Here is a 25,196-nt window from a genome sequence, read left to right on the forward strand (position 1 = left end):
GATAGAGAGAAAATTCACTAATCTTCCACTGATTTTCATCCGATTCATATTGGTTTCAGGTCCTTAGATTAAATTTTTTTATTATTATATTATATATTTTTTTGAGAATTTATACGTGGATCAATATATTAAAGATATATAAATTTATTATAAGTTATTTGCAAACGAATTTTGGAAGCTTGTAATTATTTGGTGTGACTGAAGCCTGAAATGATCCTCGATTTCCAGATGAATTAATCTAATAAATTAAAAAGATAATAATTGATGGGAAATTTCATAAATATCTAACATCGGGAAAAAAAAATTACCCACATATTATTATTTTAATTTTTCAGGGGACTTAAATTAAAAATTATTTATCTGACCTGGGCCGATAGGACCCTTTATCCTGCGGGAATTACAATAGAATTTATATTCGAGATGAAATTAGTATTTGTTTGCGATATTTCTTTCTTTTTTTAAAAAAATACATTTAAGGTAGGTAGAAGAAAAGAATTAGTCATAATTTAAAAAGGGATTTTTGTTCAAAATTTATTTTTAAAATCCAAATCTCTTCAAATTCCATCCATTTTAATGAGATGAGTTTTTAGTAAAACTAAACAATGTCGTATACATCGAAATATACCTTCGAAATTCCATCTCTATGTGAATTTTGATCTCTCTGTAAAATAAGTTCCGTCAAAAGACCTACTTCTATGGGGTCATGTTCAGATATCAAATGAATCCACTAGACATAAAATTTTATAATCATACATGAACTTATTCAAACTAAAAAACTTTCTTTTTTTTAATGACGCATCTATAACACACATTCAATACATTTCACTCGGTGAACATCGCTCATCTTCAGGATCTGCCTCAATCGAATTCTCTTCGATACAATGGATTGTTCTCTCATAAGAACTACGCGAAATGAACAATTTAGAGTTTCTTCTCCAAATTAAAAGTCGCGTGCTTCAAGTGATACACATCATAATATTAGTATTAGCAAGCCTATGTCTTCACGAAATCTCGTCATAATTTTTTTAATAAAATCTTGATTACGTTTTATCATTATTTAATCAAGAATTTAAAATATTATCAATACAAACCTATACACGTATTTAATATAAACTTATCAATTCAACTAATATAAAATAAAGATATACACATCATCAAAAACCAACCGACCAAAACATATCTTCGATAGCTTAAACCAACAATATTAGAAATTAAACACTAATAAAACTAAATATGAAAATTCCAGAAAATCGAAACAAGCCAATTAAAAAAAAAAATCACACAAAATGTTTAAATTTATTATAGGCATGTGAGTGGGGATTGATGCGAATGGATGCGGTGTGGATCAAAAAAATATTTTACATAGGATTGTCCCATTTTTCTTCGTAATTTTGGGTCTTACTTAGCGCACGAAGGTTTCGAATCGTTCCATCAAAAAGTGGGTAATGCAACGGGGGATTTACTCCCAATGCAGCATCCAGGGAGTCGTGCTTCGTCAACTAAGATGTGCATCCTTTCTAAGCCAAGATCCCCGCCAAACTCACGGTTCGAAAATCGACGATTCCGGTTTTGGTTTCGGTTTCGGCAGAAGAGGAACGAACTGAACCCAAAGATTAAGAGATCTTTGGTATAATATTCCTACCTTGATGAATTAAAAGCAAATCATAAATCCTCAATTTTAATACCAGTTTTTGAGAGACTATGCCAACTTTGGCCGACAGTTTTGGTCGTGGGCTAAAAAAAGAGTGGTGACAATTTGAATCACAAACATTCATCTCAAATGCAGATGTTCAGCCCAATTCACTTAACCAATTAGACTTCATTTCTTCGCTTCTTATTTATGGACCTTTTCTTTATTACAACTAACTACTTTGCACACGCAGAACGTGTGTGTAAATTTTTTTATATAATTATCGATTGACTAAAGTGAAATTTGACAAATTATCGAGAGATTAAAGTGATATTTGAATTGTTGTAATTAAAAAAATAAAAACAAAAATGTTTGTTGAAATTTAAAATAAATAAAAACCAAAGTGTAATATTGATATCAGATAAGGACAAAATTGAAAGATATAAAAACAGACCAAGACACTATTTTGTCTCTATTATAGATATTCTTAATAATAGTAGGCAAAAACTTGTGTGAGACGGTCTCACGGGTCGTATTTGTGAGACGGATCTCTTATTTGGGTCACCCATGAAAAAGTATTACTTTTGATGCTAAAAGTATTACTTTTTATTGTGAATATGGGTAGGATTGACCCGTCTCACAGATTATGACCCGTGAGACGGTCTCACATGAGACTCACTCATAATAGTAATAGATATCTTCCTTTATTAACATATTTTATGCTGAGATAAATTGACTTAACATATGATGAAAATTAATATTTTGATATAAAAAAAATATTTTTTGTATATCGAATAAGAGATACATTTTATTAAATTGATCAGTTATATTTCATAAATGTTTTTGTATTGATGTTTTTCTTGTTCTAACGAAATAATTTCGAAACTTTTTCAATAAATCCGTACACAATTTTAAAAAAATTAATTATTTGCAATTTTAAAGAACTGTTTTTAATTTTGTATTAAGAAATTACTAAATGAACAACTTCTACGGCAAGAGTCAAGGGTAAAACAGTGCTATGGAAGTTAGGGATGGGCAATCGGATCGGGTTTTTCGAGTTCCACCCGACCCGAACTCGATCGGGTGAAATTGTCGGGTAACATCGGGTAATTACCCGAACCCGATTATATTTTTATCGGATCGGGTTCGGGTATAAAATTGCTACCCGAATTACCCGATCGAGTATTCGATTGTTTTTTAAAAATAAAAAAAAACATTTGAGTTTATAATTAAATCAGTCCAATTTAATAAAGGCAAAAACTTGTGTGAGACGGTCTCACGGGTCATATTTGTGAGACGGATCTTTTATTTGGGTCATCCATGAATAAGTATTACTTTTTATGCTAAGAGTATTACTTTTTATTGTGAATATGGGTAGGGTTGACTCGTCTCACGGATTAAGATCCGTGAGACGGTCTCACATGAGACCTACTCATTAATAAATTGAAAACCCATTTTGAAAAAAAAAACATATGGGTTGTATGTTTGTTTCCAATCTACTTAGATATCTTGAAATGATTGACAAAGATATTTTAATTTAATTTTATTTACTTTAGATATATCTCAACATTTCGAAATATTAACATTTTATTTTCATTCTTTATTTTGTAGAGTTGACAAAATTGGGTGTTGATACATCTATTATTGATGTTTGACTATCATAACTAATTCAACAATAAAGGTGAAAAAAAATGTAATAAATTCAAAGTTGGGAGTTTATGCATGAGAATCTTATTATTATTTATTTTATGAATTTTGTTTCCTTCATTGATGAAAAACATGAATTATTGATACATTTTATTTTTGTTTTATGATGTTCATTTTTTTGTTAATAAATTTACATCTTTGTGCAGGTGATTCGAGATGATATTTTGAAAGTCAAACAAGAAGTTGATTCTGATTTTTTTGGCGAAGATCTAAGTTAGATTTCGAGATTAGACTTGTTAATTTTTATATATGCATCTAAATAGTAATCTCGATTTTTTTGTGATTAACTTTTGTAGACATTCACCAGACAATATTATTTTGATAAGCCTATTTTCTCGTCACATACTATTTGATAGGAACAAAATGATAAAATGTTATTTTGTGTGAAAAACCCGAACCCGACCCCTACCCGAACCCGACCTTATCGGGTACCCGAAAAGACTGGTATTATCCAGAATCGGATCGAATTCGGTAAGAAACTACTACCCGAAAAAATCGAGTACCCGATCCGAACTACTCGAAACCCAAAAATCCGACTCGCGCCCACCCTTAATGGAAGCTACCAGAGATGGCGTCGAGATGCTGAAAACTAACAAAATGTCACCATATCTATTCATAAAATTTTAAAAATTAGATCTTTTAAAAACAATCTTACAAATCTTTATATATCAATCCTACAAATTTTTATTATATATCCATCCTACTGATATTCACAATAAAAATAAATAAATAATAATATTTTTTTATAAATTATTCAAATAAAAAACTTGTCTCAAAAAATACGACCCTTGAAATCGTCTCACACAAATTTTTCTCATTTTTTAAATTGAAATAATTTATACTCGATTATATATAATTTATTATTATTTAAAAGAAAACCTAGTTTTTTAAGAAACTATTTAACATGATAATATCAATACTGATACCGATAATAAAAAAGTCTCACCTTTACAAAAAGAAAGGTTTCACGATTATCAAGCAACGTACATTTGATTTAGGACCCCACTACGGAAGTATAGCTTTTGTTAATTTGTATAGCGCACAAAAATAAAACGTGATCAAGGATTAATTAAAAAAATAAAAAATTAAAACAAAAACTTCAGATTAGAATCAAAACAAAAAACAAAACAAGATTCAATATTAATCTTTATTTTATTTTATTTTATATAATAGCAAAAGATGACAATCCCCAACATACACAAATTCCCATAATATATACAGATATGAGATATATACAAAATATATTTCCTTTAAGACACGTGGCGTCTCCCCGAACGATTCAAACGTATACGAGACACGCCCCCTTCATCCATCGGTCCGACGTCGTTGAACGTCTGAGCCGCGAGCTGATCCGACTCTTTCAGGGTGGAAGCGGTTCTTCCACCCGTCGTATCATCCACTGGTACCACCACCGGCGTCCCTTCGCTGTCTACCGCCAGTCGATGTCCTGGCTTCGGCTCACCGTGGCCTCCATATGTAACCTCTCTTTTCTCTGTTTGCTGCTTGTCATCATCTTTCTCACGTTCTCCTTCGATCTTCATCTCTTCCATTTTCCTTCTCGCGTCTTCCTTTGTCTCTTCGTATTTCTCCTGCATCACATTTACAGCGGATTAAATGCCGGAGGGCAGATTCAATTTTAGGATAAAACTAGATCTCTATTTCATCTTTGCCATCGAGAAATTACACATATTTCTTATTCGTTATTCCAGAACCATGAAAACAAATGATACAAAGAAGTACAACCAACAATATTCCGTAATGAGTTAAACTCATAATCTGCTAACCTTGGCTGTTTCTGTAGTGTCCCCCGCCTTGTGTTTCGCGGCCTCGCCAGTTTCTTCCGCCGCTTGCTTCGTCTCCTCTTTCTTTCCAATCAAGTAATCCATAGCTCGTCTAGCAGCGCCGGCTGCCGAATCTTTCAATTCGGTGATCTTGTCCACAGTTGTATCCTGTCCTTCCCTGGCTTTCGCAGTAGTATAATCCTTGTACTCACCTGCCTTCTCCATTGTTGCATCTTTAGTCTCTCTAGCTTCATCCATTGTTGAATCCTTCGCTTGTTGCGCTTTATCCACAGCATAGTCTTTATATTCCCCAACTTTCCCCTCCACGGCATCTTTCGTCCCTTTGCCCTCCTCTGCTGCAGAATCCTTGGTCTCTGTAGCCTTCTCTAACGCAGAATCCTTCATCTCTTTAGATTTCTCGGCCGTATGGCCCTCGTACTCCTCAGCCTTCTGGGCGACAGAGTTCTTCATTTCCTTCCCTTTCTCTTCAGCCTTGGCCACAGTCTCATGGGTACTTTCGGCAGCTTCTTGAGACTTACCCAGTACGGCTTCCTTAGCCTGCCCTACAGTTTCCCCCGCCTTGTGTTTCGCGGTCTCGCCAGTTTCTTCCGCCGCTTGCTTCGACTCCTCTTTCTTTCCAATCAAGTAATCCATAGCTCGTCTAGCAGCGCCGGCTGCCGAATCTTTCAATTCAGTGATCTTGTCCACAGTTGTATCCTGTCCTTCCCTGGCTTTCGCAGTAGTATAATCCTTGTACTCACCGGCCTTCTCCATTGTTGCATCTTTAGTCTCTCTGGTTTTATCCATTGTTGAATCCTTCGCTTGTTGCGCTTTATCCACAGCATAGTCTTTATATTCGCCAACTTTCCCCTCCACGGCATCTTTCGTCCCTTTGCCCTCCTCTGCTGCAGAATCCTTGGTCTCTGTAGCCTTCTTTAACGCAGAGTCCTTCATCTCTTTAGATTTCTCGGCCGTATGGCCCTCGTACTCCTCAGCCTTCTGGGCGGCAGAGTCCTTCATTTCCTTCCCTTTCTCTTCAGCCTTGGCCGCAGTCTCACGGGTACTTTCCGCAGCTTCTTGAGACTTACCCAGTACGGCTTCCTTAGCCTGCCCTACCGTTTCCTGCACTGTACTGATCAGGTTCTCAATGATCCCGGGCCCCCACTCGTCTTGCTTCCCACCTGTTTGATTTAAATGCCTCGGCTGTTCTTCCATTTTAACTTCCGTTTCTCTCCTTCCCCTGTTCGCTTCACTCATCTCCTCCGGCTCTGTTCTCGCACCTGCTTCCGCCCTCTCTTCTTGTCTTGAAGCCATTCTAGTAACCGCAGAATTAAACTAAATTAGTAAATTGAACCAAACACTCGAAACAGATGATATGATGAAATGCTATTAACTTGCTCAAGCTTTTAGTCGGTATTTATGGGATCTTATCACCAAGCGGGGGAATATATGCTGGCTAGGTGATTCTTTAAAAATTAATGAGATTTTTCAGAGACTGACAGGTAGAAATGGATGCGTCGTGGGACTCCATCGCCACGCCATGTGGCGTTCTGTGGCGCTAGAGTGGGATGACATGTAGAAGTCTCGAGAGGCGGCGGGCTTTATCCTCCGATCCAGAAGCAGACTTAATCCACGTTATAGTTCTAATACGGACATGTGTTTTTATTCAGAAATAGTTTTCTTTACAAATTAAAATTAAAAGTAGATAAACAACTGGTCGAGAAATGAGAGCCCTATATAAATCATTTTATGATATTTACATTTATTAATTCAAATATTATTAATATATTTATTATTAACATTATTATTATAATTATTTAATATTATGTATTGTTTTCAGATGTGTACAACAAATACGTAAATTTAGCAAAAATATAATAATAAATTTCTTAATATGTAAAAGTTAATCACATATTCAAAATATTGAATCAAACAATCTTAATATTATCACATAATATTTGATTAATAATATATCAATCTTGTTATCTAACATAATCAATAATTTATTTATTAAATTAAACATTTTCAGATAAAAGACACTATAATTGGAATTGATTATGCCCCAAAAGTTTAATCTCATAGTCACTTTAATCTTGCGAGATCCAATTTACAAGATAATGATGTAACAAACATGCAAAATTATTTCAAGACTTCATTTTCGAAAAGTTTCAACATCGACTCATCGACATAAATATTTGTGTACATGTTTGTATATTTTACATTTCCTTTTATCCAAAAAAATATGATGGCTCCGTCAAAAAGAGAAGAATGTGATGGCAAATTTAGAAATGTATTAAATAAATTCAATACAAAATGAAAAGTAAAAAAAAAAAAAACCCCAAAAAACCAGACCATACATTATTTGTCTCCGTTACAGATATTCTCCATGATAGTAACAGAGTTGGAAACCAATACATGATATTACATATTTTTGGTGGTATTTTTGATGTATCAATCCAACCAAAAATTTATACAAATATTCGACAGCGAACACAATTATTTTACACTGCAATGATACGCATCACCTAATGTGATTCTCGGACTAGTAAAACAACTTTGTCATGAATCCTCAATCCCATGTAGCCTAACATTAAGTCTCCTTAGCCAAATCGAATGAAGTGTCATATGAAACACATCGTACCTCTTAGGACTCAAATTCACCTCGAAGTGTCGTCTCGCTTGCACGCCCCGTCGCTGCATTGCAATGTACTGTCTCGTAGAGATTCCAGTCAAAATATTTTTAAGATTTGGGATCTCTGTAACCGATATTTCGACAGAAAACGACTTCCAGTTCAAGACGTCGCTAAACGGGGGAACATAGTTATCCTTGATGAGCACGGGAACACAACCGGTGTAAAGGGCTTCGACCATTCTTGGACTCGCGACTTCGTACCCGCTCGGGCAAATGCAGTACCTGCTTTTCCTCATCATGGCTAAGTAAGAGACATCCTTTGGTAGGTATTTGTGAACTTGAACGTCTTGGTCTTTGTTTTCCCAATGTTGGAGAAGAATCGGCCTAATGGGACCGTGAAGTCCACCGGCAAAGAAAACGAGGATCGGTCGTTTCGAGGGGGATGGACCACCGATCAAGCCATTGGTATGACGACCAGGTAGATTGATCTCTGGTATTGAGACGTCTTTCGAGGGTTGAAATCCTTCTGACATGTTTGCATTGCATAGAGCTCGAATTGAGTTGTTAAATAGCCAGGGAACGGATTTAGAAAGCTCGGGCCCCTGCAATGAAAATATAAACAATCGGCCAAAAAACCATCTCAGATTTCTAGGAAGAGACCTGAACAAATAGTTCGATACTTTTAACAAAAATCACAATACCAAGAATTTAATGCGGTAACGGAATTTGACATTGCAAGAAAATCGAAAAACACAGAAAAACAAACACAAGACTAGATGTATTTACCCAATCGTGGCAAGCCAGCATGAAATGATCAGCTCCAAGACTTCGATTCCAATATGGATATTTCTTAGAGACAAGATCGACATAGTCTTTCACGGTCTGTTTCATTGGCAACCAATGATCTTTTGGAGATTTATTATATATGAAGTGGACTATTGATGCCACGCTGAAGGGGAGGAAGAAAACATGCGCATTTTCGGGTTCCCTAGTCCGAAATTTTGTAGTTTCCATCTTATATATGAAGTTTCCCTCCATGGAATAAATGCTACCACAAGGACCATTGTGGAAAATAGGTTGCTCTCCTTCTCCATAGACATACACTTTGAACTGCTTTTCCATCTCCAAATAGCTCCTAATGTGCCAAATGAAGATTATTAAAATCTGTCATCAATTAACATAATTTGAATCTCGCTACATGTTGCAAGATAGAAGTAACACAAGCTCGAACTATCACACGCAGCACCATGCTCCGAAGCTCAAGAGGAACTCGAAAAACTGAACCTCATCACTCAAAGTAACAAAATTTCATAAATTCCTCGACATCTGAGGGGTGTCGGTAGTACTTAAGGTCGATTCCGAGACCACTAGGCATATTGTTGAACCCATTGAGCAAGACTGCTGTTAGGCTTGCCAAAAATTTTAGTCGCACATGCATATATTAACAAAGTTACATCTACTGATATGCTAAACTTTTTAAATTTCAATTAAACCGATGACGAGGGCTTGATAACACCATGTTACAAAGCTAACAAATGTAACATACCGGTGAAAAGCCAGTGGATTCCGATAGATTGCACCGTTAGGTATGTAGTCTGAGTCATATGTTCCATTTCCATTATTCGCATCTCGAATTGAGCCTCGAGCTCGTTGGAGTCGGGCTTCAAGAGTTTCTAAATTGCTGAACCTTCTTTTTATTCTCGGACTTGTTGAAAGGATGAGAGTCTCATTTGATGATGGATTAATATAAGATCCATTCTTAGACATTATAGAACTTTCTTCCCCCTCCTCTACCTGCTTACATAATTATTATTATTATTGAAAGATTTATATATAAAACCAAAGATCAGTTATTAATTTCACGATTTTGATTAATTATATAAGACAATGAATGAACCAACATATTCAAATCGCCCTTATGTAAAACCAAGAATGAAAAAATTCTGAAAGTCAAATTTCAAATATTTTCATCCCTTAATTTGGAAAGCAACTGTCTCATAAAATATTAAAGATTCTTTGCCTACAAATGCAAGAAATGTCACAATTGCACAAACGGAATAAAGGCGAGGAAAATAATTACCAACAATTCCAAAAAAGAACTACTAGGGACCAGAAAATAGTTGCTTCTGAATTTATAACGTTATCACATGGAATTTTTCCAGAATCATGTTATTTGTTAGCTAATTAGAGTATATGGAAATAAGTTTCTTTTTCGATTTTTAAAATCGCAAAATGAAACATTAACCAACCCAAATATATATATATATATATATATATATATATATATATATATATATATATATATATATTATATATATATATGTTTTTGCCTAATGTTTTTATGTTAAAATTTCACACAAGGTTTGGACCTAAACTCATCCGGAGAAAAATTCACATTAAATTCAAATTACTCACTCCATTAATTTTTAATATTTTGGAATCAAGAATTTTAATAAAAATTTATACTAAAATCAAATACACTTGAAAAATAATAATAATAGTAAATAATAAAACAAGATTTCTCACATGTGGCACGATCCTTGTAGCTACAACGGCAAGCGGCGGTGCCGCGGAGCGGTTGAGATCGTAGTCAGCCGAAAGCGCCTCCTCCTTTTCTTCGCTACCCACCACCGTCCGCCACACATCAAAAGCTTCGTCGCCGTCTCCAGGCGGCGGAATAATCTTCTCGACACTCAACGCTCCTTGACTACTATAACCAGGAAAAAGAGAACTCCGCACCCAAGGATGATCGTAGCTGGAAGACTTCGAACCCATTAAACCCACCACCCCGAAAACAACCATTAATGGAAGAATAAAACCCAGAAGCCTCGTCGAAGACGACGACGTTTTCCAGCATGAACACACTCTCCTCTTACACCCTCCCTCCATCAATAAATCCACAAAAACCCTCCTCAAAAACCAGATCAAATCTCCATAATCCACTCGATTCAATATCTCAAATACGCAAATAACTTTTTATGCAGCCAGACCATTAATTCTCTCAGTCTAATTATACAACTCTCAGCCTCTTCAATGATGATCCTCTTTAATTCCTTCTCCTCCTGTGACGTATGAGCTACACACAATTTTTGTTCGTATATGGGAGTGAACAACTGCGTGTTATTGAGTAATTCTAGGCTCTTTTTTTTCTCGGAAAAGCGATTTATATTAACAATTGGCGAGAGATGGTTAGAACACCGAACACGCTAATTCGCCAAGCGTCGGCTGTTCTCTGTCTCTGTATTCGACTTCTTCATGCAAAATTACGCACTTTTTCTGTTCCCGTTCTGCCCCTCTGGTTAATCTCTGTAGACCAAAATTAATTGAGGATTTTCTCCTTAAATTGAACACCAATCGCGTAACGATAAATTTGACTCCACTCGCGGGGTTATGTACGCCACGTGTTTCCTAAAAGAATGTTACTCCACGTGGCGATCGCCTGTCGCGAGTAGATTTGAGAAGGAGAGTGGGATGCTGCGCAGATCGGGTTTTTGGAAAATATATATGGAAAATCGGGTTTTTGGAAAATATATATGGAAAATGGGTATTAAAATAAATTCAACAAATATGGTGATTAGCATCTTCTATGGGGAATTTAATTATTTCTGTAATTATCTTATCATACAAATAATATTTAGTAATATGCTGATCTGTCTGTCCGCTTTTGTTTGACAGTTTGTTTTGTTCCTGAAATTAGAAAACTTTTTATGTGGCCTATCATATTTCAAAATTTGTAATCTCATTATTTTATATCTATTAGATGGATGATGTTATATGATATATCTGTCTCACAAAATCGAGACGTAACACGATCTCAAAGAAGTTTTGTATCTAATTTTATTCAGATAATATGTTAAAAATAAATTAGGATCACCCAACTTTTATTTTAAGTTTGAGTAGGTCTCTTGTGAGACGGTCTCAAAAATCTTTTTCTCTGAGACGGGCCAATCCTGCCTATATTCACAATAAAAAGTAATACTCTTAGCATAAAAAATAATATTTTTTCATTGATAACTCAAATAAAAGATCGGTCACACAAAATACGACTTATGAAACCGTCTCACACAAGTTTTTACCAATAAATTTAATAGCTAGCTAGCTTATAAATTGTAAAAAAAAAATAATTACGACGTGTAATTAGTTGTTTTAAAAACAATTACCGATTTATTTTGAAAACTTATAATTTCCTCCAAAACCATATAAATGATACAGTGATATCGATATTTTTTTTTATAAATTAATTAACAAGTAACATATCAACTCGAAACGAATCCAATATGTGAACATATGGCATTTTTATGTAAAACTAGTGTTTTTTGAACATATTAATTTCAAATCAACAAGGACCGTTTTGGCTACAATCAATTATAAGATAATTTATAAAAATGTTGTGACGACGATAAATTCTTGCAATTAGAATTGTCGAGATGCTAAGATAAATTGGTCAAATATAGTGACAAGGAACAAACAGAAGCTTCAAGAAAATATTAATTATAATAACGATTATTAAAAAATGCTTTCGTAATCCTGCAGTAATATAAAAACTCACGAATCAAATTTACGAAGTATAACTTTTGATTCCAAATATGGGCCGAGTCGATCCGTCTAACAAATATATAAGACCGGCTCACAATATATATATATATATATATATATATATATATATATAAAACGACGAATAAAAACGTGATATCACCATTTCAGTTTAGGTGGACAAGAAGACATTAATATATTTTTCATGAGCGATATATAATATAAACAATTCAAATTTTTTATTCATTCAGTCGAGCAAATAGAGTTTGGGCAATATAGATGTATATTTTAAAATCCATTAAATTTATATCTCGTAAAGTCATAGATAATTTAATTATTATATTTTTTTTTGTTTAAAAAACAAGATTGCGCTGTTAAGGTGCTTCTCCCTAGCATGAAAATCGTTGATCATCCGTGCCGTAGAAGTTGGATATCAAGCAAGTCAAACCACAAAAATACGAGATTATGAGATCTACAATCTTTAATTAATACAAAAACTAAAAAATTATTGGCAAAAATTTGTGTGACACGGTCTCACAGATCGTATTTTGTGAGACGAATATCTTATTTGAGTCATCAATGAAAAATATTATTTTTTATATTAAGAGTATTATTTTTTAGAGTGAGTCTCATGTGAGACCGTCTCACGGATCTTAATCTGTGAGACGGGTCAACCCTACCCATATTCACAATAAAAAGTAATACTCTTAGCATAAAAAGTAATACTTTTTAGTTGATGATCCAAATAAGAGATCCGTCTCACAAATAAAACCCGTGACACCGTCTCACACAAGTTTTTGTCTATTTTTTATTGTGAATATCGGTAGAGTTGACTCGTCTCACCTATAAAGATTCGTGAGACCGTCTCACAAGAGACATACTCAAAATTATTAGTACCAGCTAAAATCTCAAGTGTAAAACTAGATATCTAATTCAAGATCAAATTGTAACAATTATTTTCTCAAATAAAAAAAAATAAAAAATTAATACCTTTAATTTGTTGGTTCAAGGTTGACCTCTAGGCCCAATTTGAATTGGTTTCCAAAATGGGCCATTCATCAATTTATTTTGCATCAAGGTTATTACTTATAAAGTAAACTGAATTTAAGAGGTTAAGAAATCTGAAATTAATATAGAAGTTCTTTGCTCAGTGCTGTTTACAGATATTATTTCATAAATAGCGTAAAGACAAGATAATTGTTGCTAGGATTATAGATTAAACATAAATTTAAAGTTATATCTTTCGAATAACCGCAAATCAAGAAACAAAAGACTTTACCATATTTTAATGTTTTTTTGTTCTCAACAGCATATATGAAATTAAATAAACAATTATCGAGGACTCCAAGTTACGTCAGATTCTCAATTGACGGTGTAAGAAGTCACCAAACCACATGAAGACTTTGAATACATGGGAACTCATGCCCCGGAACGTCCCGGGTCAGGGATGGGCCCTGGGACTTCCCGAGCCATGGAGTATATCCATGGTTAGTGTCCGGACCAGGATGGGACGCCCTCAGGTCGATAACATGGCAGAATGGATTAATGACTCGAGCCATTGTACCATCCGGGACACAATTTCCCCGAGATATGAAGTACCCGAGTTCTTCTATGGTTAACCTGAGAGGCATTCTGCTCAGTCACCTCGATATGGGTGAAGTATTTAATGCTGCCGACAGACAGAGTGAATATCCGACCTACCTCTGACACTAATGCAAGTTGTCAATAAATCAAGTATCCTAGATATGACAAGTACGCGATTTGACATGTCAGAGCAATAGGGTATAATCAGCCACCCTATTATAATTAATGCTCAAACACGAGAAACAAGGTCATCATTGCATCCTCTACTATAAATATCAGGTTATTGCATTTATTTCCCATTCAGATATTAACTCATACATTTAATACTCTTATTTCATTCTTTGTTACACCAATCACACAGCCATCACTTGGCTACATTGGTTTTATTGCTTGAGTACCCTGCTGATTTAAGCATCGGAGTGGTCACGTCGAACACCCCTCCGACGCCCATTCACGTGGTTACTTTCTTGTTCGCAGATCTCTCAAAGTACTCGAGAAGTCACAATTCAAGTCGAACGCCCTATTCAAGTTTCCTTCGATATTTTGATAGCAATTTCGGCAGAGTTCTCGACCCAACTCATCAGTTTCTCCCGGGTTGCATCAGGAACCATTGCAGCAGATATCAGGAAGTTGATGAAGGGCATGTGTTGGCCAGCAAATTTGCTCGATCGATGTATCGGAGAAGACTTTTGGGGCTACTGGTTGCAAATCTTCAGTGCAAAGGCTTGCTGTTGAAGTTGAATGCTAGTAAAAGAGCATTAATATTTAAACTATAGCATATATATTTGAGTGGGTCTCATGTGAGACCGTCTCATGGATATTACGGGTCAACCTATCCATATTCACAATAAAAGTAATACTTTTAACATAAAAAATTATATATTTTCATGGATGACCCAAATAAGAAATCCGTCTCACAAATTCGACCCGTGAGACTGTCTCACACAAATTTTTTTGCCCATATATTTTAGATGATATAGGTTGGAGTATAGTAGGTTTATGGCGAGTTTCTTCTTCGCAAATTTTGGGCTTTGAACTTCTGCATATCACGTTAAAACAGTTTTGAGCAGGAATCGCATTTTCGGACAAATTTGGATATCTTAATTTTTTTTATTTACAAAAATCATTTAAGAATAAATTGCTAAGCATGGTGGCTTGATTTGGGTATTTTATTAAATGGAAGTTATTTTATAATAATATAATAACAACAATATTCTCGATCGAGTCCAAATTTTACACAAATAGAACCTCGTTAACTCCAAATCAACATATATATAATATATAGATACATAGGTTACCCTATGAGATCAAATCCTTGCTCAAGTAAACTCTGGGCCAATTTCTCATTCGCAGCTTGAGAAGGATGGAATCCGTCCCAGAAAACATACTCCGTGGCATTGGAGCATGTCCCCACAGACCTCACATTACATAGAAATGATGTTTCCAGCACACCTGTCCCACAGCAGGCCTTTCTTGATTCAAAAAATCCTGGAAAAAAAGTAGAACTATGCATTAGTTTTATTAGGAAATGTTTGAATGGAAAAAAAATACCCAAAAATGTAAATTTTAGGATCTTGTAAATTCACCATTGTCGGTCGGGTGAACGATCATATCCAGCAGAGGATTGTAGATGTCAAAGACAACAATCTTCAATCCAGGAAGCCTATTCCTCAAAATCTGAGACGTGGTATTAAGTTTACCGTTAAATGCCACGGCATCTCGGTTAAGCCTCGCCACACACTCGTTTCTTCCAAATCCAAACAAAGTAATTGCTGCAGGCAAGCATCCTGTGGGTGGTAGAGATGTAACTCCTATTCTTCTAGCACCAAGATTGTATAAATTCTGCCCATAACGAGTCAATATTGTTCGTGTTAATTCATGCACGGATGACGGGTTGTCGAAAAATTGTTCTATGAGTGAGTTTAAGACCTGGATGAAGCTAGAGTATGATTCTATGAGTGAGTTTGAGAAGCGATCCGTAGAGAAGAGTGTGTTGAGAATTGGGTTAATGTAATAATTCTGAATGAAATCACTCGTCCCCGCGCTTATGAGATGAATTGCTCCAGAGAATATATCATCGGCTTTAGCCCTTCCTACTAAGTCCACCACTCGGCCCTGCCACTCCCTGTAATATGCTAGCTGCTGCCTTAACGTCAAGGCCCGCTGCATGCACATGTACAATTATGTAAAACTGTTACATCGGTTCACAAAACTAGCTATAACAAATTCAGAACATATCAATTTTGTAATAGTTTCTGATATTCTTTTACACGAGTTAATCTTTAATTTACATGTGATGGAGCACTTACGTATAAGCGTGCAGTACTCTCGTAGTAACCCGAAGCAGCTGAGGCAAAGTTGACACCATTGAGAATATTGTTCCCTCTTCTGGCTCCTTCACTAAGGTACGCCGGTGGATATGAACTGAACCCAAGATACTCCGCTGTGTGTTTACGTGTGTGAGCATACATGTATATGGTGAAAACTTGCATTAGAACAAGGGACTGATCATCAAATTACCAGTAAAGTCCGTGGCGAGTTTTCCGTTGCTGAACCTTCCGGTAGGTTTGTGTGAAACAAAATCTCTTCCATAAGGAGGGAAGTTGGCCTTGATCAAGGTTAGCATATTGTTGTTGTTCCCCACATCCACCACAGAATCCCCAAAGATTAAGAGTGCAGGAACCAGAGGATCCCCATTAGAAACCGATAACAGCACAACAAGAAGTGCACCTATTATGTATCTCACGAACCCCATTTGTTTCAAGATTTCTTTAGATTTATGTTACTTTGTGGCTTAGGGGGAAGAACACATGGAAGGCTCGTTGATGCAAATCACCACACTGTGTTTTTTATATTGCTTTTCATATATATATATATATATATATATATATATATATATATATATATAGAAAATATGAGTATTTGTTGAATTGTTTCTGTGTGTATGGTATTCATTTATCAGTCAAGTATGTTGGCGTGAGCTGCATGTACTTCAGCTAGCAATCATGGGTTCATTCATGCCTTCTTACCAATTGACCAAAAACCATTTCTTGTATATATATATATATATATATATATATATATATATATATATATTCACATTTCTTACGCGAAAAGATATACCAGAGAAAGTAAAAAAGAAACCAGTTTACAGAATACATGTCTGAATTACCAAAATATGAATGAAGCAATGGGTGTGTTTCATGTTTGCTGTCTGAATTAACCCAATGATGGGCGCATGTCTCATGTTTGGCTCCTTTGGATGAAGCAATGGGTGTGTATTGCAATAAAGTGACTTCAATTTTTTTATTATTGAGATGCACATTACTTGTTTTGAACATGAAAAGGTGGAATTATTGGTTCTTTTAATACTATTTTGGGGGGGATTTAATTCTGCATGGGACAAAAGATTTGGTTAGGACGTTGGAGGGTAAACACACTTTTAGTAACACAAGGGAATTTGGTGTGCTCAAACACGCTTCTTATTGTAATATTTGTTACTTTTTATTGGAGTATTTTGCACGCTTTGTGCGAAGGAAAAGGGTATTTTTTTTTAGCATTTTACAATGTATGATTGTGCCTTGTGTTACATAATAATAATAAAGTATTTTTTAGAATAATGAACTGATTATATTAGCAAGCTAAGTACGAAAATTGAAAGAAATAAAAAACTTTTTTATGACATGGATATTTGAAGTTGGTTCTATTGACATCAAGTCTGAATCTCCTAACCCGAAATTTCATGTTCGAATTATGTGAATAGAGAGAGATGCAGAGGAATTATCTAATTATAAGGGTTTATTTCATCCTACCTATGTGGGCATTGTCCCATGATAGGATAGATGACCAAGATTTGTCTATATATATAAGACCCACTTTTTTTTGAAATTGTATGTTTGGCAAAATCTTATCCGTTAAAATGAAGTGATGGTAGTGCCCATATAAGTCTGATCACGTCTACCAATTATAGGTTTGATCCAATTCATGTATTCCATATGTGTGTGTTCTGAACCAAACGTCAAGCCAAACGGCGTGATTAAAATTAATTTTCAGTCAATCACAATATGAATTTATTTTAACATCGACTAAACTGAAAAAATTAGTTCGGTTCAAGTTTTGGATTAAAAAAACTTAATCAAACCGATCAAAATCAATTGAGTTAATGGTGCAATAAATTTTGTTAATTTAATATGCTTTTTCTATGATAAAAATTTTTTTTATTTGATTTTTTAATTTATATTATACTATTAGCGACTTCAATTATATTGAAAATTTATTTATTGCATAGGTTATTTATTGCAAAATTCTATTACATGCGTAAGTATTTTAATTTATAATCAGTAAAAATATTAACTCAATTTGTGTAAAATCAGATCAAACCGAAATTCATGATTTGGTTTGATTATTAAAAACTCGTGGTTTGATTCAGCTTTAATTTTATAAAACCAATAAAATATATCTGATTCAAATTTTCCTCTAAAATCGAACCAAACCGTAGATGGTCAACCTTAATTCCGTAGTGCCTCGTACTTGACGATTCCCATGTTTGAATCATTTTATTGGAACATAGATATAACACTACAAACACTCGATCAAGAATTTTCTTCTCAAGACAAGTGATTCTTGTTTGACAATCTCTTGATGCAAAGCATACGAGTAACGAAAAAGATTGCGTGCCGCGCGATTTCGGCTGGGCTACAAGTACGATACTACTACAGATACATTGAACTCTCCACGATCACAACAGTTTATGTTTAACTTCCAGGGGACATAGAAGCTGCAAATTCCCACACCATAGAACCAAGTATCAACCAAATCCTTGTGTATCCTTTCGATCGAGAATTTGGCATCTAGAAATCTGGCATCATCATCTCGTTATAGGAGCTGGAACGCTTCGTTAATGGTTTCCACTTCATACTCATATCCCAGACAGTTTGCACGATTCTTGAACTCGTCTATCTCATTTTTTGAAACTTGGATGCCAACCAACACGTTAGCCCCAGTTTCTCCCTACAGATATGTGAGTGTATATATAACAAAAGATGAACAATATCATATGCATACGGATGAAATTGATGGCGGCATGTTTTAAAGATCATCACAATTACCTGTGCTCTGTAATGGAACAAACTTATGTTCCAACGCGGGCTTAACATATCCAAGAATTTCATCAAAGCTCCTGGCCTCTCTGGGAAAACGAAACGACATAGAAGCTCGTTTTCAAGATTTGATCGGCCACCCATCTGGAAAAAGTAAAAAAGAAAGTAAGCACGCAAATCGCATGTATACTCTAACCAATACATGTAGAACTGAAGGGCAAAAATGGAATATCAGGACTATATGCTTTGTAGTCTTCTTCCTCATCTTCCAAAGGACGTAAAATTTTTATAACATCCGAGTGAGGAGGAATACTTAATAAAAAGTAAAAATAACCGCATGACTATATCAATATTCGAATCCAAAACATATATTCCATGCTTTCACATCACACACAGTATAGCACGATGTCAACAAAAACAAAAACATTGAGCAACAAAGGTCATGTTCTACAATGAATTTTACGCGTAGTTGATTGTGTGCTCCTCTGTGATAGGCTGCCAACTATGATTTCAACATGTTTGTAGTTCAGTATAATATAATCATTCCATTTATTCTAGATTCAGATTTATCCACATTTCATCATCTTGCGCGGTACTCTAAACTTGGCAAAAGAAAATTACACCAAATTAAGAAAACATTCTTGATCATTTATGTTAAAGTTCGTATACAAACTATAAAACCAAAAAAAATAGAGATTTTTCAAAGCAAAACAATCTACCTTGGGAGTAAAATATATGTTCATACTATATGTACAGACTCAAGCATATGAGGGGAAATAGACAAATTTATCCGACAACAGTCTTTTGCAGTAAACCGCAACAGGAAAAATGTAGACAATACCAAAACATCTGTGTTCCTTCCCTGATCCCCCATTAGCCCTTTTTATTTAAATAATTCACTTTCCATAATATGTACAATATCGAAATGAAAAGTTGGACCTTGAACCGATGAAACTGAATTGCTCAAGAAACTGCCTAAGCAAATAGGCATCAGGTTCAGCCACTCCTACTTTCAGCAGGTTGCTATTTCACGTAAAGAACTTATTGAAAATCTCACAAATTCTGACTATGTTTTATTCTGGCTTTTATATTCTGTTTATTCTAACAGAATCCACACCCTGCCATTGCATTCTTCAAAAGGTATGGCAGATATTCGAGTCTGGAAGACAACTATCCTGCTCTGCTACACAACATTAAGATGTACATATGTCAAGTTAACGAGCAAACTAGGCTTGTTTGCTTAACAAGCTCACCTACGGAGGAGAGTTTCCAGATTGAATTTGTTCATGTACGAACAAAATATATTTTGGGAAGGTAGCCTACATTAAAGTTGGCAACCGATATATTTTGGGAACGTAGCCTACATAAAGAGTGGCAACTTCCCTCAACCTACATTCATCTCATATATGATTGCAATCCTCATAGATAAATGCTTATAAACTACTTTGTTCGATATAATAAGAAAATGCTCAAGCTTTTCAAGATAACTTTTCAATGAGTTCAATAGGGAACAAGTTTCATACTTGTCTCGTCTCAAAGACAAGATTGAACTGAAATTGATGAATAAGCTAGCCTGTATGATTTCTTAAGTAGTATGAACTTGGGTTCAGGCTTACCTACAAAATTCAAGAGCTAAAAAGAAAAGTCACTTTGTTCAAGACTTCAAGCTAAGTTAGCTCCTATAAAGTCTTAAAAAAAAGGCTATGGGTATCAATTAGATTGATGAAACAAAGTGTTCGCAAGATCAATCAAATCTTAGAAAGAATTAAAAAGGCCCTAACCAAATGCCGCAAATGATCTTTGACCAAGTCATTTTCTGTAAGATTAATGGTCAGTAGTTGAGCTGATTTCATTCTTTCTATCATCGCATCCAGTTCCAATTTAGTGTGAAGCCCGACACTGGAGAAAATAAAAAGAAAAGATAACTTGGAGCTAATTTGGATACAAAAACACTTAGTTTTAAAAACACTTTATAAAAGAATAGTTTTTTATAGCGATTTTTTACTTTAAAAAGTAAATGCAGTTTATGTTCGGATAAAATTAAAATATTTCATTAGTTTCTTATAAAGAAGCTGAAGCAATAGCCAAATTTCACTTTTTAAAGAATTCCTCCATCTAAATACTTAATTGCCAAAAAAGTACTTTTAATTTAAATGAGCTTCTCTGTCTAAATACTTAATTATCAATTCTTTACCTTTTACTTTATTCTTTGTGTAATATGAAGAAATATGTGAAATGTATCTCTTACCTATATAATACAAGTGCGTTTTCTTTCTCTGAATTATATCTGTATTTGAATTCGGTAATATTCATCGGTCCAACCTGCAAACAGACAATTGAAGCATGTAAACTTGGATGCATTTCCTAAGATGGTGAGAAATAACAGGCCTGAATGGATCAGAAAACCCACAAGCTCACAGAATCGCTTAAAGCTCCCAAGTTCTTCAGGCATGTAAGTGGCAAGTACAGCTTCCCGACGTCTACCAACATCTGCAAGTTCGGTTACCAATCTCAGTCGATCAAAATTCATGTTAGCTCCACTTGTTACCGCAACAACATTTGCACTCTTAATTCCATAGAACTTGCAGTAAGCTTCAGCCCCAGCTAAAGAAAGAGCACCGGCCGGTTCTAAAATGCTTCTTTTCTCCTCAAACATGTCCTGTCATAAGGCAAGAACAAATACGAGACAGATAAATAAAGGGAGAAAGCCATATAACAAGAGAATAAAAGAACAAAGATTGAATAAAACCATTACACATACAGACTGTCCCAAAAAATAAATACAGCTTCACACTCTATTGTGCAGACCGGCACAAACTTAGAACATAACTATGCAATAACAGCAACAGTCTCTGTGAATGCATCAAGAAGGATGAAAAAAGATTAACCCAAACAGTTCAAATGGAAATTGACCTTTATTGATGCACAAATTGCGTCCCGGCTAACAAGAACTACACCATCAATCAGTTCCCTGCAAAGTTTGAACGTCTCTTTGCCAACCTCTTTGACTGCTACACCATCAGCAAAACCTCCAACTTGGTCCAACATTACTCGCCGGCCATGGTGCAGAGATAACGCCATCGCATTCGCATCAAATGGCTCCACTCCAATTATTTTCACTTCAGGGGAGACCCTTTTCACATAGGCAGCAATACCAGCAATAAGGCCCCCACCACCGACTGGCACAAATATTGCTTCTAGAGGCTCTTTCATTTGCCGCACAATCTCCATTCCAACTGTTCCCTGCCCTATGATCACATCTGGGTGATCAAAAGGAGGAATGAATGTGCGACCCTCCTCTTCGGCTCGTTTTTTGGCATAAGCTTGGGTTTCATCGTAAGAATCCCCTACAAGTATGACAGTGGCACCCAGTCCTTCAACCGATTTCCACTATCGATATAAAGGTTTTAATAATATTGTTATATCAATCAGGAAAAAAATTCGAAAACAAAATAAACAATTAAAAAAATTTAAATAAACAATAACCTTAATCTCTGGTGTGGTAACGGGCATAGCAATGACAGCATTACAACCCAGTTTCCGAGCGGATAATGCCACACCTTGTGCATGATTTCCAGCAGATGAACATATTACACCTTGTTCAAGTTGTTCCTTCGAAAGTTTTGCCATCATATTATAAGCACCCCGAAGCTTGAATGAAAAAACCTGGGAATTATAAAATAATATTCACATTCCAAGATCCCCTACCACACCGCATCGTAAAGCTACGAGCTTTACATCTTCTCTTTTTCCTCGATCAAAAGCTCAGTCAAAACAAAGTACGCTAGGAAAACTCAGGTATAAAGCTCACTTTCCCAAAATCAATAACAAATTTATTTGTACCCAAATACGGAAGAAAAAGTGTAAAGATTAACCAAGATTGAAACATTACAAACATTTCTTGACAATTATCCCCCCAAAAAGTTAGAAAATAACAATAATGATAAAGTTACAAGATGATTTCAATGGATTTAAAATAAATCTGCCTTATTTTATCCAGCATTCCACATTCAGCTGAAATATTGGAATTTCAATCCTGGGCAATCTACAGACTAAAATTTCTTGCATGCAAATATGAAAGGGTTTTTGCTCCCCGTATTTAAACTCAACGACACACTTGCAGAAATATGCCACATACATTAAGTAATATTAGCATAAAATTGAAGACATACGGGCTGAAGATCCTCTCTCTTGAGCCAGACATTGACCCCCCACCTGTCCGACAGCTTGGTGGCCAGCTGCAATGGTGACTCGTACGCCACATCATACACCTTAGACGACAGTATATTCGTCAAATACTCCATTGCATTCAAGCTACCGTTACTCGCCGCACCGTTGCCCGAGTGATTCAGATTCGGTATCAAATACCCGCTCTCGCACTGCAGAGAACTCGGAGAAACTCTCTCCAAAGAAGGACCCACAGAGTCCCAAGGCGGGGACAGCTGAGACATCCTAGGAACTGGAATCTCAAGGGCCGGTAAAATTTCCGCCGTCGACTTCGACAGTACGGCATGGATCGATGGCTTTATGCATGTGCTCTTTACGGCGGCGGAGGAATTTTTGAAGGTGAATTCTGCAGTAAAAAGTGGCGATTGTGCATGGCCCGTGAACCTGAGAGCTTCCATTTTCATCAGGGCTTTGGTACTCCGCCGCCGCAGAGAGGAGAGAAGCCAGGGAGGAAGGAAGGCACCGTCCAGAAATTTATACAGGGAGTGCCTGCGTTACCTGCAGTGTACGAAACTAAAGTGACCATCAGCGAATCATAGATTGACACGTTTGGTCATCGGAGTGCAGTGAGTGGGTCTATTTCTGAATGTCGAGTAATTTTGACACTGAAGCCAACTACATGGAAAGGTACTTCTTCCTAACAAAACGACCTCGTGGGAAGAATTTATTATTATTATTTTAATTTTTTTAGAATAATGATATATATATATATATATATTTAATTAAACAGACTTTTTTTAAAGAACGGTTTCATAAGTCTTTATTTGTGAGACGAATCAATGATATTCACAATAAAAATTAATATTTTTTTCTGGATGACCCAAATAAAATATATGTTTCATAAAATACAACCCTTGAAATCGTCTTACATAAGTTTTTACTCAACTTAAGTCAGCAAGTTTCATAAAATTGTGGTAAATTTGGGGAAAAAAACAAATTAGCAAATAAACTTTTAAACTCTTTATGATGTTTATAACTTGTTTTAATCCCTACATTGAAACGTAATAATTTAAGGAATTCTTGAGTATGCTAGGCCATGATAATTTATTGATATGCTCCTATAGATCTATTAAACATTGACTGAGGTTTGTCATTGACTATCTACTTGACAAGATGTTTAATATGAGATTTTTATAATATACTTCAAAATATTGACGATCAGAAATGTCTTTAAAAACTAGTGAGATGTCTATTTTATGAACAGATCTCTTATTGATCTAAAATTATTTCAAGAGATTACATTTATTGTTCGGTAGGGTTGACATGTCTCACAGATAAATATTCGTGAGACCGTCTCACAAGAGACCTACTCATATCTTTAATACCTGGATTTAATCAAATACAATTTGAAAAGTTTGTAAGTTCATTGATAAGGTTGACAAAAGAATTTTATAAGTTTTAAAAAATTGAAGATATAGAATGACTTGAATTTGTGAGAATATGCGTGGATTCAAATTAATACGTATGGTAATAAATTTTAAAATTGGAACAACAATATATTCGGTCAACACACTTGATTTCAAATCATTCACTGTAATTTTGAATCAAATACAACAAGAGATTGAGATTAATTATGCTAAATACTTTAGATGTATATTCACGCATCTCGAGTGAGTTACGCTGGAATTAATAATTGTGGGAGTAGAATATTGGGGAAGTTGGTGAAAAATCATCAATCAAAATATTGTTTTGGGTTCACTCCCTACTCACAAATTGTGGTACTATGTCATACAAAATGTGATACACTTCATGTGGAAATGTGGTGCTAAAAAATACTCAGGGCTGAACACCAAAAAAATCGACGACTGGAGACTGAATTCCAATTTCCCGTAGAATATTTGTCCCCAACTTGTGGCAATTCCGATGCAGTGCTTTTACATTATAAAATTCTAGTTCTTAATAGATCAAATTTAATATTTTTTGTGTTGATAATTTTTCACGTAGGAATATAGAGATTATATCGAAATTGTTTGTTGTTTTTTTTTTAAAAAAAATTCTTGTTT

General features: G+C 35.1%; 4 protein-coding genes across 5 annotated transcripts; all 4 read right to left on the reverse strand.

Moving 5' to 3' along the window:
• Positions 1-4,470: 4,470 nt before the first annotated feature.
• LOC140839787 (uncharacterized) lies at positions 4,471-6,652 on the reverse strand. The gene is made up of 2 exons (XM_073206727.1): positions 5,122-6,652; positions 4,471-4,926 (listed from the first exon to the last, which is right to left on the reverse strand). The coding sequence occupies exons 1-2, from the start codon at positions 6,430-6,432 to the stop codon at positions 4,588-4,590; spliced, it is 1,650 nt and encodes a 549-aa protein (XP_073062828.1). The 5' UTR covers positions 6,433-6,652; the 3' UTR covers positions 4,471-4,587.
• A 763-nt stretch (positions 6,653-7,415) lies between these two features.
• LOC140839788 (probable glycosyltransferase At5g03795) lies at positions 7,416-11,035 on the reverse strand. Its single transcript, XM_073206728.1, has 4 exons — positions 10,277-11,035; positions 9,297-9,544; positions 8,537-8,885; positions 7,416-8,352 (listed from the first exon to the last, which is right to left on the reverse strand). The coding sequence occupies exons 1-4, from the start codon at positions 10,637-10,639 to the stop codon at positions 7,678-7,680; spliced, it is 1,635 nt and encodes a 544-aa protein (XP_073062829.1). The 5' UTR covers positions 10,640-11,035; the 3' UTR covers positions 7,416-7,677.
• Positions 11,036-15,050: 4,015 nt separating this feature from the next.
• Positions 15,051-16,733, reverse strand: LOC140837985 (GDSL esterase/lipase At5g03810-like). Of its 2 annotated transcripts, none has more exons than XM_073204071.1 (5): positions 16,388-16,733; positions 16,177-16,310; positions 15,797-16,030; positions 15,568-15,709; positions 15,051-15,355 (listed from the first exon to the last, which is right to left on the reverse strand). In XM_073204071.1, the coding sequence occupies exons 1-5, from the start codon at positions 16,620-16,622 to the stop codon at positions 15,162-15,164; spliced, it is 939 nt and encodes a 312-aa protein (XP_073060172.1). In that variant the 5' UTR covers positions 16,623-16,733; the 3' UTR covers positions 15,051-15,161. The 2 variants fall into 2 exon arrangements, with proteins under 2 accessions (XP_073060172.1, XP_073060171.1); XM_073204070.1 differs by having other exon boundaries at positions 15,454-15,709; positions 16,388-16,731.
• Positions 16,734-18,440: 1,707 nt separating this feature from the next.
• On the reverse strand, positions 18,441-23,673 carry LOC140839789 (threonine dehydratase 1 biosynthetic, chloroplastic-like). Its single transcript, XM_073206729.1, has 8 exons — positions 23,139-23,673; positions 22,453-22,632; positions 21,880-22,356; positions 21,377-21,625; positions 21,215-21,288; positions 20,748-20,865; positions 18,976-19,110; positions 18,441-18,877 (listed from the first exon to the last, which is right to left on the reverse strand). Exons 1-8 carry the CDS (start codon positions 23,595-23,597, stop codon positions 18,743-18,745), a joined length of 1,827 nt encoding a protein of 608 aa, XP_073062830.1. The 5' UTR covers positions 23,598-23,673; the 3' UTR covers positions 18,441-18,742.
• Positions 23,674-25,196: the final 1,523 nt, after the last annotated feature.

The sequence above is a fragment of the Primulina eburnea genome, chromosome 8 (assembly GCF_022965805.1).
Source record: "Primulina eburnea isolate SZY01 chromosome 8, ASM2296580v1, whole genome shotgun sequence".
NCBI lineage: Eukaryota > Viridiplantae > Streptophyta > Magnoliopsida > Lamiales > Gesneriaceae > Primulina > Primulina eburnea.

Excerpts from the sequence above, each read along its gene's own strand:
- LOC140837985 (XM_073204070.1), bottom strand. The coding sequence starts at position 16,622 with ATGGGGTTCGTGAGATACATAATAGGTGCACTTCTTGTTGTGCTGTTA. Across the intron at positions 16,311-16,387 it reads ACTCGCCACGGACTTTACTG|CGGAGTATCTTGGGTTCAGT; the intron begins GTAATTTGATGA and ends GTAAACACACAG. Across the intron at positions 15,710-15,796 it reads CATACTCTAGCTTCATCCAG|AATTTATACAATCTTGGTGC; the intron begins GTCTTAAACTCA and ends CGTTATGGGCAG.
- LOC140839787 (XM_073206727.1), bottom strand. The coding sequence starts at position 6,432 with ATGGCTTCAAGACAAGAAGAGAGGGCGGAAGCAGGTGCGAGAACAGAG. Across the intron at positions 4,927-5,121 it reads ACACTACAGAAACAGCCAAG|GAGAAATACGAAGAGACAAA; the intron begins GTTAGCAGATTA and ends AATGTGATGCAG.
- LOC140839789 (XM_073206729.1), bottom strand. The coding sequence starts at position 23,597 with ATGAAAATGGAAGCTCTCAGGTTCACGGGCCATGCACAATCGCCACTT. Across the intron at positions 22,633-23,138 it reads AGAGAGAGGATCTTCAGCCC|GTTTTTTCATTCAAGCTTCG; the intron begins GTATGTCTTCAA and ends TATAATTCCCAG. Across the intron at positions 21,289-21,376 it reads TTAAGCGATTCTGTGAGCTT|GTTGGACCGATGAATATTAC; the intron begins GTGGGTTTTCTG and ends GTCTGTTTGCAG.
- LOC140839788 (XM_073206728.1), bottom strand. The coding sequence starts at position 10,639 with ATGGAGGGAGGGTGTAAGAGGAGAGTGTGTTCATGCTGGAAAACGTCG. Across the intron at positions 9,545-10,276 it reads CTACAAGGATCGTGCCACAT|GTAGAGGAGGGGGAAGAAAG; the intron begins GTGAGAAATCTT and ends TTATGTAAGCAG. Across the intron at positions 8,353-8,536 it reads TGCTGGCTTGCCACGATTGG|GGGCCCGAGCTTTCTAAATC; the intron begins GTAAATACATCT and ends TTTTCATTGCAG.